This window comes from Sminthopsis crassicaudata, chromosome 2 (assembly GCF_048593235.1).
Source record: "Sminthopsis crassicaudata isolate SCR6 chromosome 2, ASM4859323v1, whole genome shotgun sequence".
In the NCBI taxonomy this organism is placed as follows: domain Eukaryota; kingdom Metazoa; phylum Chordata; class Mammalia; order Dasyuromorphia; family Dasyuridae; genus Sminthopsis; species Sminthopsis crassicaudata.
In genome coordinates, this window is record NC_133618.1 from 536,282,608 (window position 1) to 536,295,934 (window position 13,327).

At 37.0% G+C, this 13,327-nt stretch overlaps 1 protein-coding gene across 1 annotated transcript in view; it reads right to left on the reverse strand.

Moving 5' to 3' along the window:
* Positions 1-248: 248 nt before the first annotated feature.
* NOX5 (NADPH oxidase 5) overlaps positions 249-13,327 on the reverse strand; it is a 37,857-nt gene continuing 24,778 nt past the window's right edge. The window contains exons 9-16 of the mRNA XM_074285218.1: positions 9,341-9,483; positions 7,981-8,160; positions 7,355-7,399; positions 5,995-6,119; positions 4,814-4,898; positions 1,919-2,018; positions 1,426-1,592; positions 249-895 (exon numbers count right to left, since the gene is read on the reverse strand). Of these exons, the coding sequence (XP_074141319.1) occupies positions 764-895; positions 1,426-1,592; positions 1,919-2,018; positions 4,814-4,898; positions 5,995-6,119; positions 7,355-7,399; positions 7,981-8,160; positions 9,341-9,483 (977 nt within the window). The 3' untranslated portion in view covers positions 249-763. The remainder of the gene's footprint in view (positions 896-1,425; positions 1,593-1,918; positions 2,019-4,813; positions 4,899-5,994; positions 6,120-7,354; positions 7,400-7,980; positions 8,161-9,340; positions 9,484-13,327) is intronic.

Genomic DNA, 13,327 nt, shown 5'->3' on the forward strand with positions numbered 1-13,327 from the left:
TAGGGTTATTGTGTTTGCCCTGAGTCACACCACCAGTAATTTTCAAAAGTGACACTGAAACCCAAGTATTCCTGGATGCAAATTCAAAACTCTTCCCTACACTATGATGCTTCCTATCAGGAAAGAGAAAAGGAGAGAGACATCCCCAAAGATATTGAGAGACAAAGAGACAGAAAGAAATACATGGAAAGATATAAAAGAAAAAGATAGTAAAACAACATACAGATAAGTAGAGAAAGTTTCTCCATGTGAATTGACAACCCTTTTCCACTTGTCTATTTGTTTTTCTCTGGGGGACATTGAATTAAGCACATATTGGGAATTTGGGGGGAGGGTCTCTCTGAAGCCTACTTTAAAAGATAAAATTGCCCTGAGATTCTCCCTGTAATTATTTTTGTCAATATGTACATATAACCTTCTCATCCCAGCCAGCTTTCAGCCTGAGATGGTTGAGAAACAAATATCGCAGCCCTTTGAAGTTCTAGAATACAAACATTCAAGAATATGTTTTTCCCACATTGTATACCAAAGAATATCCATCTTGTATTGGTCTCTTCACTTCCATCAGGACAACATAAATTTTGGAGATGAGCATTAATACCTCTGCTCTTATCTTTGTCCGTTAAGTAGTCTATGTGACCATAAGTTTGATCATAGTGACAGGTTTTTACATATAATAACAACAATAAATCTCTATTAAATTACACCTCCAGGAATGGCAATTTCCCAAATCCTAGGAAGAAAGAGCTGGCAGGGTAAAAGATTAGAAATTCTCTTTGAAAAATCCGAAGTTGAGCAGTTCACAGTGACTTTTCAGCACCTTGGCCAGAGCTGGAGATCCACAGAAGAAGACCTGGACTTTGCCCTTGTTTTCAGCAGCCAACTTTTGGAACACCTGAAGCAGAGGAGGAGAAAGAAGAGGAAAGGACAGAGGAGATTGGTCATAGATTTAGAATAGGAAGGGAATTTAGAAATAATTTACTTCAACCTCCTCATTTTATAGATGAGGAAATTATAGTCTAGAAAAGTGATTGAAGTAGTTAGGAAATCTTGATTGAAGACAGAAACTAACCCATGCCCCTCAAACGAGGCACATAATTTTATTTCCTGGGTCTTTTCCTCACTCCTCTATTGGAATGGCCTCCTTTTCTCCACCATGTTCTGTAAAACTTGTAAGGGCCACATCATTGTCTCTCTATGATCTTAAAATATAGCCAAAGCCTTGCTGTGATTCCTATGCATGCTCCCCTGTTTCCCCATTTTAGAAATGGAAAAGATCATCCCTATTTTCCCTAGATGAGAAGAAGTATGGCTCCATGGGTAAGTTTCTAGATGGTAAGGAGAACCACAGATTAGTATGAAAGTGCTAGTGTACGTGATTATTTTAAACTGTATTACAATTATATGATACCACAAGGTTCTTACTTTGTTCCAGTCTGGTCTCCCTGGCTGGGTCCTTGTCTTCAGGCCAGTGATAGAGTCTTTGTTTTCTTTCTTGGCAAGGAGATCAAGTGCCATCTGTAGGCCAATGGCCTTCATGTCATTCTTGCCCAGGGCTGAAGTCATGTACATGTGCAACTCCAAGAAATGGTCTGGGAGTAAGAAAGACAGTGTGCTTTGGGGAGAGGCTAATTCAAGTGAGCTAGGACATGATCCAGTTCTATTCCTTCTTGGATTTGAGGTAGCAATGGAAAGGCTCTGAAATTAATTTATTTAACCAACTTCTAATTCAATACTTGCAAATAATTTAGGACTTCATAAGTGTGGGCATTTCTTTCCCAAAACAGATCATAATTCCCTTACTACCTTCTTTGACTTTCCCTGTCCCTATACCATTCCCAATTTGCTTATTAGGGAGCAACTCATTTGCAGGCCTCCCTGTAAAGTCCCTTGAGACTACCTGACCATCTCAGTTTACCTTCTGGCTCCTCTTTGACCTGATCCATCTCAAGCTTGGTCAGCAAACTTACAAACCATTCAAATGATCTCTGGTCCCGGTTGATCCAAATGAAATCCACCTAGTGATATTAATCCATCAAGTTAGTAAATATGCCATTAACTTTTTCAAGATACTTACAATTAAGTTGATCATCTGAGCACCTACTATGCATAAGGCTCTGAGGGGAGACTATTTCACATTTTTACATTCACTCCTTATGACAATCACTTGTGATATTACTACTACTACTACTACTACTACTACTACTACTACTACTACTACTACCACTACCACTACCACTACCTATTACTACTACTACTAGCATTTATTTAGCACTTCAAGGTTTGCAAAGTGCTTTACAAATATTATTTCATTTTATTCTCACAATAATCTTGAGAGATACTATTTTTATCTCCATTTTACAATTGAGGCAACTGTGATGAAGGAAGGTTAAGTGATTTGTCCATGATTACACAGCTGGTAAGTACCTGAGGACAGAGGTAAACTCAGATCATCCTGACTCCATATCAGTACTCTACTGAGATGTTAATATTCCCTTACATTCATTTACCTGTAATTTTAAAATTTGTTTTTCATGTGAGAAAGCTGAAAACCAAATAAGTTTAAAAAATCATAAAATCATATATTTTTGAGTCAGAAGAGACCTTGGAGGTCATCAAACCTAACTCCCCCACACCATTTGGCATATAAGGAAAGTGAGGTTGAGAAAATTAAATGACACATGGACAATCAAAACACAGATCATCTATGTCTTGCTCTTGTATTTTCCATTGGAATAACTAAGACTGGATGTCCTGTTTAATTATGAAATCCAGCCTGATTCTCTATGTATCTCTCTGATTTGTTGCAGGTGTAATGTAATGGAAAGTGTGCCAGACCTTGGACTATGGAGAGCTGAATGGAAACCCTGATTGTTTCCCCTATTAGATTAATAAATAATTAAGATTAGCTCCTTAAGGGCAAGGACTGTCTTTTTGTATTTCCATGGCTTAGCATAGTGTCTGGCATGTAGTAGGCTATTAATTGATGTTTATTAAATTAAATTAAAATCAGAAGAATAATACCTGGCAACCACTGAGTAATTGTCAGGAAACCTTAAAGCGCTATTTAAATTGTAAGTTTCTATTATTGTTATAGAATGGGCTCATGTCGGTGACCATTCTTTCCTGGTGCCAGCATGTTGCCTATAGCAAATAGGGCCATGGCTTCTGAAACTCAAAAATCGTGTAGCTGGACTCTCATTTGGCAGAGGAGCAAACTAGATCCCAAAGAGAAATAATCTATCTAAGGTCACAGAGCTGGCTGATGGCAGAGCTGAGTCAAAAGCCAAAAGTCACCAATCCAGGTCTTGGAGGGACTTCCAAAGAAATCTAAGGCCCATAGAGACCAGTGATACAGTCAAATTTACATAGGCAATTGGTACAGAAGGAGGATTTGAATCCAGGCCTTTTGACTACAACTTCTGCAACTTTACTTGTCACCATGAGGTCTTGCCAGACTCTCAAGAAAGTTTCCTTTCTGACCTAGACACTTAAGAGAGAGGACATCTTAAATTGCTTTTGGTTCAGTGAGTTTGTAGGATGTTCTTATCCATCTCCCCAAACTCCCAGCCTTCTGGACTTGCCACATTCTACACTTAGCTCATAGCCATGGCCATATACCCTGTATCCTTGGCATAGTCCTACACTAAAGAATATGTGGGAAACTTGTCTATTCTCTGTCCAAGTTATTTAAAAAAAGATGGAAGGAGTTGGATGTGGAACAAATCCTTTTGCAAAACAGAAAAATTAGAGCAGGAATTCTTAACTTTTTTTGATATATGGATCCATTTTGAAGCCTATGGATTAATTTTTTAGAATAATGTTTTAAAGAAATGAAATATAATACAATGGAAGCCAAAATTAGTGAAAATAAGGATTCAATTTTTGTCTATCCAAGTTAATAGATTCCACAAAGAATCCCTAGCTAGAAAGAGTTTTAAAAGAGAAGATGGAAGCCATAGCATTTCTCCCATCAATACATCCACCAAAGCAAATAGGATGTGCTTTAAAATAACTCAGTGTTATTTGAATGGCCAAGGAATACTATCTTTCCCTCTATCTCTACTCCCACAGCACTACATACATCCCCCCTCCCCCGAGAAATGTATTTCTTTGTGTTGTTGAATATCTAGCCTTCAAAATGAGACACATAATCCTTTATTGAAATGTAAACTTTAAGAAGCATTTAGAATTATAAACTCTTAAAAATCTAATAGAGCCTCTTACTCAAAGCAAGAACCCTTTTTGCAGTGTCTCTGACAAAGATTCAAATACTTCTCATGATAGAGAACTCATTCTTCTGAAAGCCAAGTCCCTCAGTTTGTTGTATAACAACTTTAATTGCTATGTATAATCTAAATCTTCCTCTCTGCCTTCCCAGATCATGTATACTTACCTACCAGTTCTAATTTTCTCCTCAGAAACTATACAGGGTAAGTCTGATCCTTCTTTCATATGACAGCCTTTCCCATCTGTTTTGATTGGTTTAATCAGATGCTTTCTTCATGATAGATAATTAAGATCCTCTCACAAAAAGGAACAGATGATAAATGGATGGAACAGAGGAGGGGCAGAGTGGGTCCCCAAAGATAGGATAGCATGATAAACATTGGTCCCTGGGAAAGTAGGATGAGGGAAGCAGGGTTGGGAGAGGCCTTAGGAGAGAGTGTGGCAAATTAATGAAGGACTCCAGCAGGTTAAAAAGTCATCTTGTTCCTCCCTCTGTAAAGGATATTCTCGTTCTAAGTTAGTTATACTTAATTAGAGAAGGATGTGATCTCAGCCACTCCACCCTTAGAAAACCACCACTTACCTTCTTTAGCTTCATGTCATCATCCTTGACATCTTCATACCATGAGTAATGGCAGTTGGGACAATTTTGTTTTCTCTTTTGGTACCTGAGTAAAGTTAATCAAAGAGGGCCAATGAGAGAGATTGGAAGCTGGAGTATGAAAAATAGAGGAAAAGAAGAATAAGGAAGAAGAAGAAAGGGAAGGGAAGGGAAAGGAAGGGGAAAAAGGAAGGGGAAAAGGGAAGGGGAAAAGGGAAGGGGAAAAGGAAAGAAAGGGGGAAAGAGGATGTAATGGACCAAGATACTGAGGGAACATTTTTTTTATTAATCCCCTATACTCCCAAAATACCAGCTGTGATTGTCATGAGCAAAGAAGTTATGAGCAGATCCAGGCCCATTGGAATTAACCTTGTCTCCAGTGGCTTGATCTGGGACTGGTTGTGAACTTTTTGGGTATCCACAAAATCATTTTTTAGGACTTTGGTGATGAGCTCCTGAGACCTTAGAGAACCTCCTTGCTATCTTTTTAAAATTTCCTTGTTGCCACTTTTATTTTCTGGATAGTTTTATAATTGTCTTGGAAACTACTTTTACTCTTTGGATATTTGAATATGTTTTAATCAAAGAGGACATTTGCTTGACTCCTCTGGATGTGAGTGATCCAATGTTTCAAAAGTGGAATGACAATAAGGATAGGCTTGGAATAAAAAAAAAAAACAGAAGGAAGAGAAGAATGGAGTCAGATTCTCTCTAGACTTCAGCAGATCAAGGCTGGGATGACAAGTGAAATCTGAAATAACTGGGGAAACAAACATTCAAGCTTCTGAACATATTGATTTATTAAGTAATGCATGCCAATTGCATAACAAATTGGGACAAGCCTCCTCAGCATGACATTAGGGAGACAGATTTTTATGCTTTAAAAGAAAAGTTACCCTGACATAAACCAGGATGTAAGAGTAAGTAATCTGACTTCTAATAGGAGGAAAGATTAGGGACTTTTCAAAGTGGAAGGGCAGAGAGTGAGCAGGTAGACTTGTGATGTGAAACAGAATGCCACTCAGTTCCTAGGATTAATAAGCATATGGGATTTATAGAAAAATGAAATTTAAATCTCAAAATAGAATTAGTTTTTACAAGACAGAGTCAATTTAGTACACAGAATTCTCTTACTGGCAAGACAGTACAGCTCTCCCACTCACCTGTACATGATGCTCTGCAGAATGGAGGCGAAAGGAGTAATGCCGATACCAGCCCCAATCAACACTGCATGTTCAGAAACAAAGATCCGTCGGGTTGGAGTCCCATAGGGACCATCCAGGTAGCACTGGAGTGAGAGAAGGGAAGGGGGAGAATTTCATGCTTCTCCTGCCCTTGGAAACATTGGAGCTTCTAGATCACTGAGCAGCCCTGCTCGAGCTTTAGGGATGCCACTCCCCCCCATACCTTTCCTGGGGAAAAGGGGTCTCTTTGAAGAAGCCAGATAATCACTGGGAGAGTCCATTTTGTCCAACCTTCTCACTTTTCAGATACAGATTCAGAGATAGGAAGTGCTTTGTCTATGGTAGCTTGATCATGCAACGGAGAAGGTTCTGGACTTGGAATTAGGAAGGGCTGAGTTCAAAGCCAGCCTCTGACGTTTGGCTGTGTGACCCCGGGCAAGTCATTTAATCTTGGTTTGCCTCACTTTTCTCAACTGTAAAATGGGAGTTTAAATAGCATTTCCTGTTATGGGACTCAAATGAGATAATATCTGTAAAATAACTAGTATAGTGCCTGACATGTAGTAGCTACTATATAAAGTTAGCTCTTATTAGGTACTATTAAAATGCATGGATCCTCTGAATTAGTATCATATTTAGTACAGTAGAAAAATTATTAGATTGATTTCAAATCTGAACTCTGTCATTTACAATCTAGGCAATGTTGGAAAATTCACAATCTCTCTAGGTCTCAGATTCCTCATCTAGAGGGAATTGGTTTGAGATCCCTTCAAACTATAATTCCATTATCTCTTAGAGTGGCCCAGTGGACAGTTTCCATTTGTTTTGTCAATGGGGATAATGACATAAAACCATAGCACTGGTTGGGACCTTAGAAGTCATCTACTCTACCCTCCTCATTTCACAGATGTGACAGTGAAAATCTAGAGAGGGTACTGAGGCCACACAAATGAACACATAAAAAAAACCACACAAATGAAGTGGAATTTGAATCTGCTGGCTAACATCAGAAACAATTATCTTTCTACTTTTTCTTAACTCTGCCCTTCATTTTATGGATGAGAAAACTGAGACCCAGAGAGATTATTACTTGCCCCAAACCACCTAAGTTAAACAAGAGATGGGCTAAAATTTGAATTTAGGTCTTTTCATTTTCAACTGAGTGCTCCTTCATCCATAGGGATAAACCTTTGAATAGAGCCTCCATTATAACTCTCGTCTTCTCCATCCTGAGGAAAGCAAATGACAAATGTAGATTCTCCCAGGGACACATGACTCACAACTTCTTTAAAGACTTCTCTTGCCCACCCCTTCATCCTCTTCTCTTGCATTCTCTTACCTTGATGTTACATAATCGTTGGTTTTCATTTAACAGAGGCAAGACCTATAAGGGACAGAAAGTTGGACTGGTTCAGAGAGCCACATTAGGTATGTTCCCTGTTGTAAGCCATAACAATCCTTTTTCTATTGCAGGAACTGGGAGGAGGCTAAAGTAGTCCTACCAGCATTTTTTAAAGGTCATCCAAACACTGGACAGCAGAGTTACTATGGGGCACTTCATCTGTTCCCTTTGGGATAATGCTCTTCTAGGAAGCTAGCAGGAACAAAGGGAAATAGATTCTTGCTGCAGCATGAGTGATAGAGATTACCTACACACATCTCCACAGAAGATGGTCCATTCTTCCTCTACCTCTGCAAGATAGGCAAGCCCCCCCATTCACTATCACTGAGGTATGCCATGCCATGCTTTTTTCTTGGGCAAGATTATACATACCCTTCGTAAGGACTATATCCTATATCTTGAGGACTTTTAAGAACACCAATCTAGCAGAAAACTGAACCTTAGAGGTAATAGAGTAAAGCCCAGTGTCTAAGACCAGGGAAAGAAAAGTGATCCCTCTCTACTCCTAACTTCTCTGTTTCCTTCCCCCCACCCCCAGCTTCCTTCAAGTCCCACAGCCTCACAGTTGTTGGCTGAGGCTTCTCTTTTCTCTCTTTTCCACAATCAATAAGATCTTCCTCTTTTTTCTGGGGCAGTTTCTCAGCATTGTAGGACATCAATTCCACCGTTTTCTCCATGTTAGAGGCCAGGATTCCTTGAGTTGTACTAGCAGAATGAGTATTTAAGACGTGAACCTTGGTTTCCTGGAAACAACAGTTTTCAATATTTGATGTTTTGATTGGTTTTCCTGCTTAGACAGCCACCACTTATATAAAATATAAATTTTATATTTATAAATATAAAATTCCATGGCGTGGAATTGCCATGCCTGATTTGGGCACGCCCAGCTCTGATTCCTTCTTTTCTCTTACCCTCAGTCACAAGGTGTTGTTTTATCTTATGCTATTTGTTCAGATGTGACTGATAATAATAAATTGCCTTGATGCCATTTCATGGGTCTTTCTTATTTCTATTAAAAAATTATAAACTCCCCAGGGGAGGGCAGGGTTAGAATCTGGTCTCCCTTGTCTTTGTAAATCAGTGTATACATCACACACACACACACACACACACACACACACACACACACACACACACACACACACAGATAGAAAGAGTTGGAAAGAACCTTAAAGACAATTGCTATCCACCCCAAACCCCTCACTTGCCAGATAAGGAAAATGAGACCAGAGAGGTTACATGATATTCCCCATAGTTAAAACACATAACAAGAGGAAGATTCTCTGATCCCACGTCCAGGGCACTTTTCAGTGGGCCACACTATCTTAGGCATCCATACTCTCTACTCCCCTTCCATATTCTGATGATTTTTTTTCCCTCTCCTGTCAGGAGATGCCCTCAGATTTTTAACTAAGATATTAGTATCTGAGAATAGTTTATCTTATTTCTCCCCAGCATTTGCCTTTTAATTGAGAATAAAGACTAATATAAAAAGATAAATTTTAACCATTAAAATTACAGACACCATCCCATGGGTCTTCTGGAGGCTAACAAATTCTGGAGGCTAATTATATAAGTAGCTATGTACTTCTAGCCCTGTGCAGACTTCTATTGCTCAGTAATTTCTATCAACTGATTTTAGGGGGAGTACTTACATTAGTGCCCTAGGCCAGAGGTCTACTGAGCTAGCTCTAATCTATGCCTTAAAATTCCAATGAAGCATTTACACTTTGGAAATCTGCAGAGCTTGATTTTTGTTGTTCATTGTCTAAGCTTAAGAGAGAAAATTTTAATAATGTAGATAAATTTTAAGTGTATCATGGGTACATTTTTTCTTTTTGACTCAGAAAGATGGTTCCAGCATATCTCTGAATGGGACCCATGGCTTTTGAGGGAAATTTCCCTTCTTCTTTGGTATCCTACCTGGTGCATCCTCTGACTTCTTCTGCGCTTCAGGTTCTGTGTCAGTCTCTTGGTACCAAAACAAACAGGATCAGAAGCCTTGAAGTATTCATACAGTCTATTTGTCCATCGTCCCTGAGATCTGACATGCAACCAGATGGTATCTAGAAAGGAGATGAGACAAGTAGGGAAGAGATATAAAATTGAATTCTACCAGGAAGAAATGAGCATTTATTAGGCACTTTTTATGTGACAGACACTATGATAAGTTCTTTAGAAAAAATTAGGGAGCCAATATGCCTCCCTAGAGAAACTGCCTAGCTGTTCTCTCCTAAATTCCCTTCCAAACAATTCTAATATTATTCCTCAAAATTTTAGATTAACAGCACCAACAAAAAGTCAGATGAAAAAATTTTCTAGCAAAGATAATTTAGGAGGTCATCAGGAAACTTGTCTCACCAGGATGCTCAGGCAAACCTAGAGTTCAGGGTAAACCACACAATTCAAGATGCTCCTTGGAGGTGACTACATTGGTAACAGAAGCAACTTTGGCAACTCTCAGCCAATAGACAATGAAGAGATAGGACAATTTTCTAATCAAGATATAGATTGGAAAGCGATTTCAGTAAATCCTTTATTGCTACTGAACTCAGAACCTCCTTTTGTTGCCCACATGCAGTTCCATTCAGATTGCTCTCTTAAGGCCAAAAGAATTAATAGCACTTGTAGCTTTTGTAGAGCAAGAACCCTGAGGTTCTTGAGTTCCAGTGTGGAGAAGTGATAGTGTTGATGACCAAAGGAGAACAAGGTGTCTTTTTTGGGTCTCTCTCCAGGAGAGCAGTTATGACACTCCCTAGATCCTATGATCTCCCTAAATTATGCTACTTTGGAAACACCAAACTGAAAGCTAGTTCTAAAAAGAGCAGCAAAAAAGACCTGAAATGAAGAACAGTACCCTCTCCATCCTGGGAGCATAACTCAATTTTAAAATAAAAGCCGAAATAGTCCAGAAATTGGCAAACAACAACAATAAAAAGAATCTTAATATAAAAAGTTAATCTGGTAACAGGGAAAATCAAGACCCAAAACCCAAAAGAATATAACAATATTAAAGCAGCTACAAGCAAAGCTTCAAAGAAGAAAATGTAAATTGGATATGAGCCTAACAAGAACTTCTGAAAGAGTTCTAAAAGGATTCTAAAAATCAAATAGGAGAGATAGAGGAAAAATCAGGAAAATAAAAGAATGATAAAGAAAATTATGAACATAGAGTCAGGGGTTTGGTAAAAAAAAAAAAAGGCACAAAATATTGAAGAAAATACCATCTTAAAAACAGAATAGCACAGCTAGTTGGCACAGTGGATACAGCACCAGCCTTGGAGTCAGGAGGACCTGAGTTCAGATCCAGAACTTAACACTTACTAGCTGTGTGATCCTGGACAAGCTACTTAAGCTAAAATTGTCTCACCAAAAAAAAAAAAAAAAACAAAAAAAACAAAAAAAAAAAAAACCCAAAATCCCAGAATAAGCCAAATGGCTTTTAAAAAAGGCACAAATTAAACCCCACTGAAGTGAACTCCTTAAAAAGAAGAATTGACCATACGGAAAAAAGAGGTTCAAAAGCTCACTGAAGAATTAGAAATGGACAAATAGTATCTAATGTGCCATAAGACATCAAAAAGAAATAAAACAAAATCTATATTCAATTTTCTCTTCTCATAAATAGACAATTCTGACCATAAAATAAACAAGAAATGAGATGATAACATTTTTAAAGATATGATCTACCTCTAGAGAAAACTTAATGGGAATAGAAAAGAGTATGTCTTCTTAACTATACTATTCACATCACACAAATTGACCATGTATTGTGGAATAAAAACCTTACAACCAAATGCCGAAAAAAATGTTAAAGAAAAAGAAATGCTGAGTGAAACAAGCAGAACCAGAAGATCATTATACACTTCAACAATGATACTGTACGAGGATGTATGCTGATGGAAGTGGATTTCTTCAACATAGAGAAGAGCTAATCCAATTCCAATTGATTAATGATGGACAGAACCAGCTACATCCAGAAAAGGAACACTGGGAAATGAATGTAAACTGTTATTTTTACCTTCTGAATCCAATTCTTCCTGTGCAACAAAAAATTCGGTTCTACACACATATATTGTATCTAAATTATACTGTAATATATTTAACATATATAAGACTGCTTGCCATCTGGGGGAGGGGGTTGGGGGAGGAAGGGAAAAAATCTGAATAGAAGTAAGTGCAAGGGATAATGTTGTAAAAAATTACCCATGCATATGTACTGTCAAAAAAAATGTTATAATTATAAAATAAAATAAAAATTAAAAAAAAAGAAAAAGAAAAATTAAACTTTTCAGACTATAATGCAACAAATTATAGTTAATAAAAAAGCCATGAAAACATAAATTAAAAATTAATTTGGAACTAAATAATATAATTCTAAATAATGAGTGAGTCAAAGAACAAATCACAGAAAGATATTTTTTTTTCTTAAAGAGAATAACAAAAATTACAAAAATGCATCCTTATAAGATGGAGCCAAAACAGTATTTAGGGGAAAATATATTTCTCTAAATGCTTAGATCAATAAAATAGAAAAAAAAATAGATCAATGAATTTGGCAGGCAGTTAAAAAATTGGGAAAACAACAAATTAAAAATCCCCAATTAAACATGAAATTGGAAATGCTGAAAACTGAAATAGAGATTAATAAAATTGAGAATAAGAAAATCACTAAAATAACAAATAAAATGAGGAGCTGGTTTTATGTGGAGGGGAAGAAAGCCAATAAAATAAACTATTGGTTAATTTGATTTTAAAAAAGAAAGAAGAAAACCAAACTGTCAGTATCTAAAATAAAAAGGTGAATATACTGTCAATGAAGATGAAATCAGAGCAATTATTAGGTATTGTTTTGCCCAGTTATATTCCATCTAAGTTAAATGAATGTTTACAAAAATATAAAGTGCAATAGGAAACATAAATAATTCTACCTTAGAAAAAGAATTTGAACAACTTATAAATGAGCTTGTTAAGAAAAATTCCCCAGAACTAGATGGATTTATAAGTGAATTCTACTGAATATTAAAAAAAAAAACAAGTAATAACTATTTGGAAAAATGGGTAAAGGAGCCCAATCAAATCCTTTTATGACACAAATGTAGTTTTGATGCTTAAAATCAGACAGAGCAAAACTGATAAAGAAAATGATAAACTAATTTCCTTCATATATATATATTATTTTTTTATTTTATAATTATAAAATTTTTTGACAGTATATCTGCATGAGTAAGTTTTTTTAAATAACATTATCCCTTGTATTCATTTTTCCAAATTTTCTCCTCCCTCCTTCTACTCCCCCCCTAGATGACAGGCAATCCCATACATATTATATGTGTTACAGTATAACCTAGATACAATATATGTGTGTAAATCCAATTTTCTTCTACACGTTAAGTATTAGATTCTGAAGGTATAAGTAACCTGGGTAGGTAGATAGTGGTGCTAACAATTTACATTCATTTCCCAGTGTTCCTTCTCTGGGTGTAGTTGTTTCTGTCCATCATTGATCAACTGGAAGTGAGTTGGATCTTCTTTATGTTGAAAATATCCACTTTCATCAGAATACATCTTCATACAGCATTGTTGTTGAAGTGTACAGCGATCTTCTGGTTCTGTTCATTTCACTCAGCATCAGTTCGTGTTCTCTCCAAACCTTTCTGAATTCATCCTGCTGGTCATTTCTTACAGAGCAATAATATTCCATAACCTTCATATATCATAATTTACCCAACCATTCTCCAATTGATGGACATCCATTCATCTTCCAGTTTCTAGCTACTACAAAAAGAGCTGCCACAAACATTTTGGCACATACAGGTCCCTTTCCCCTCTTTAGTATTTCCTTGGGATATAAGCCCAATAGTAGCAATGCTAGATCAAAGGGGATGCACAGTTTGATAACTTTTTGGG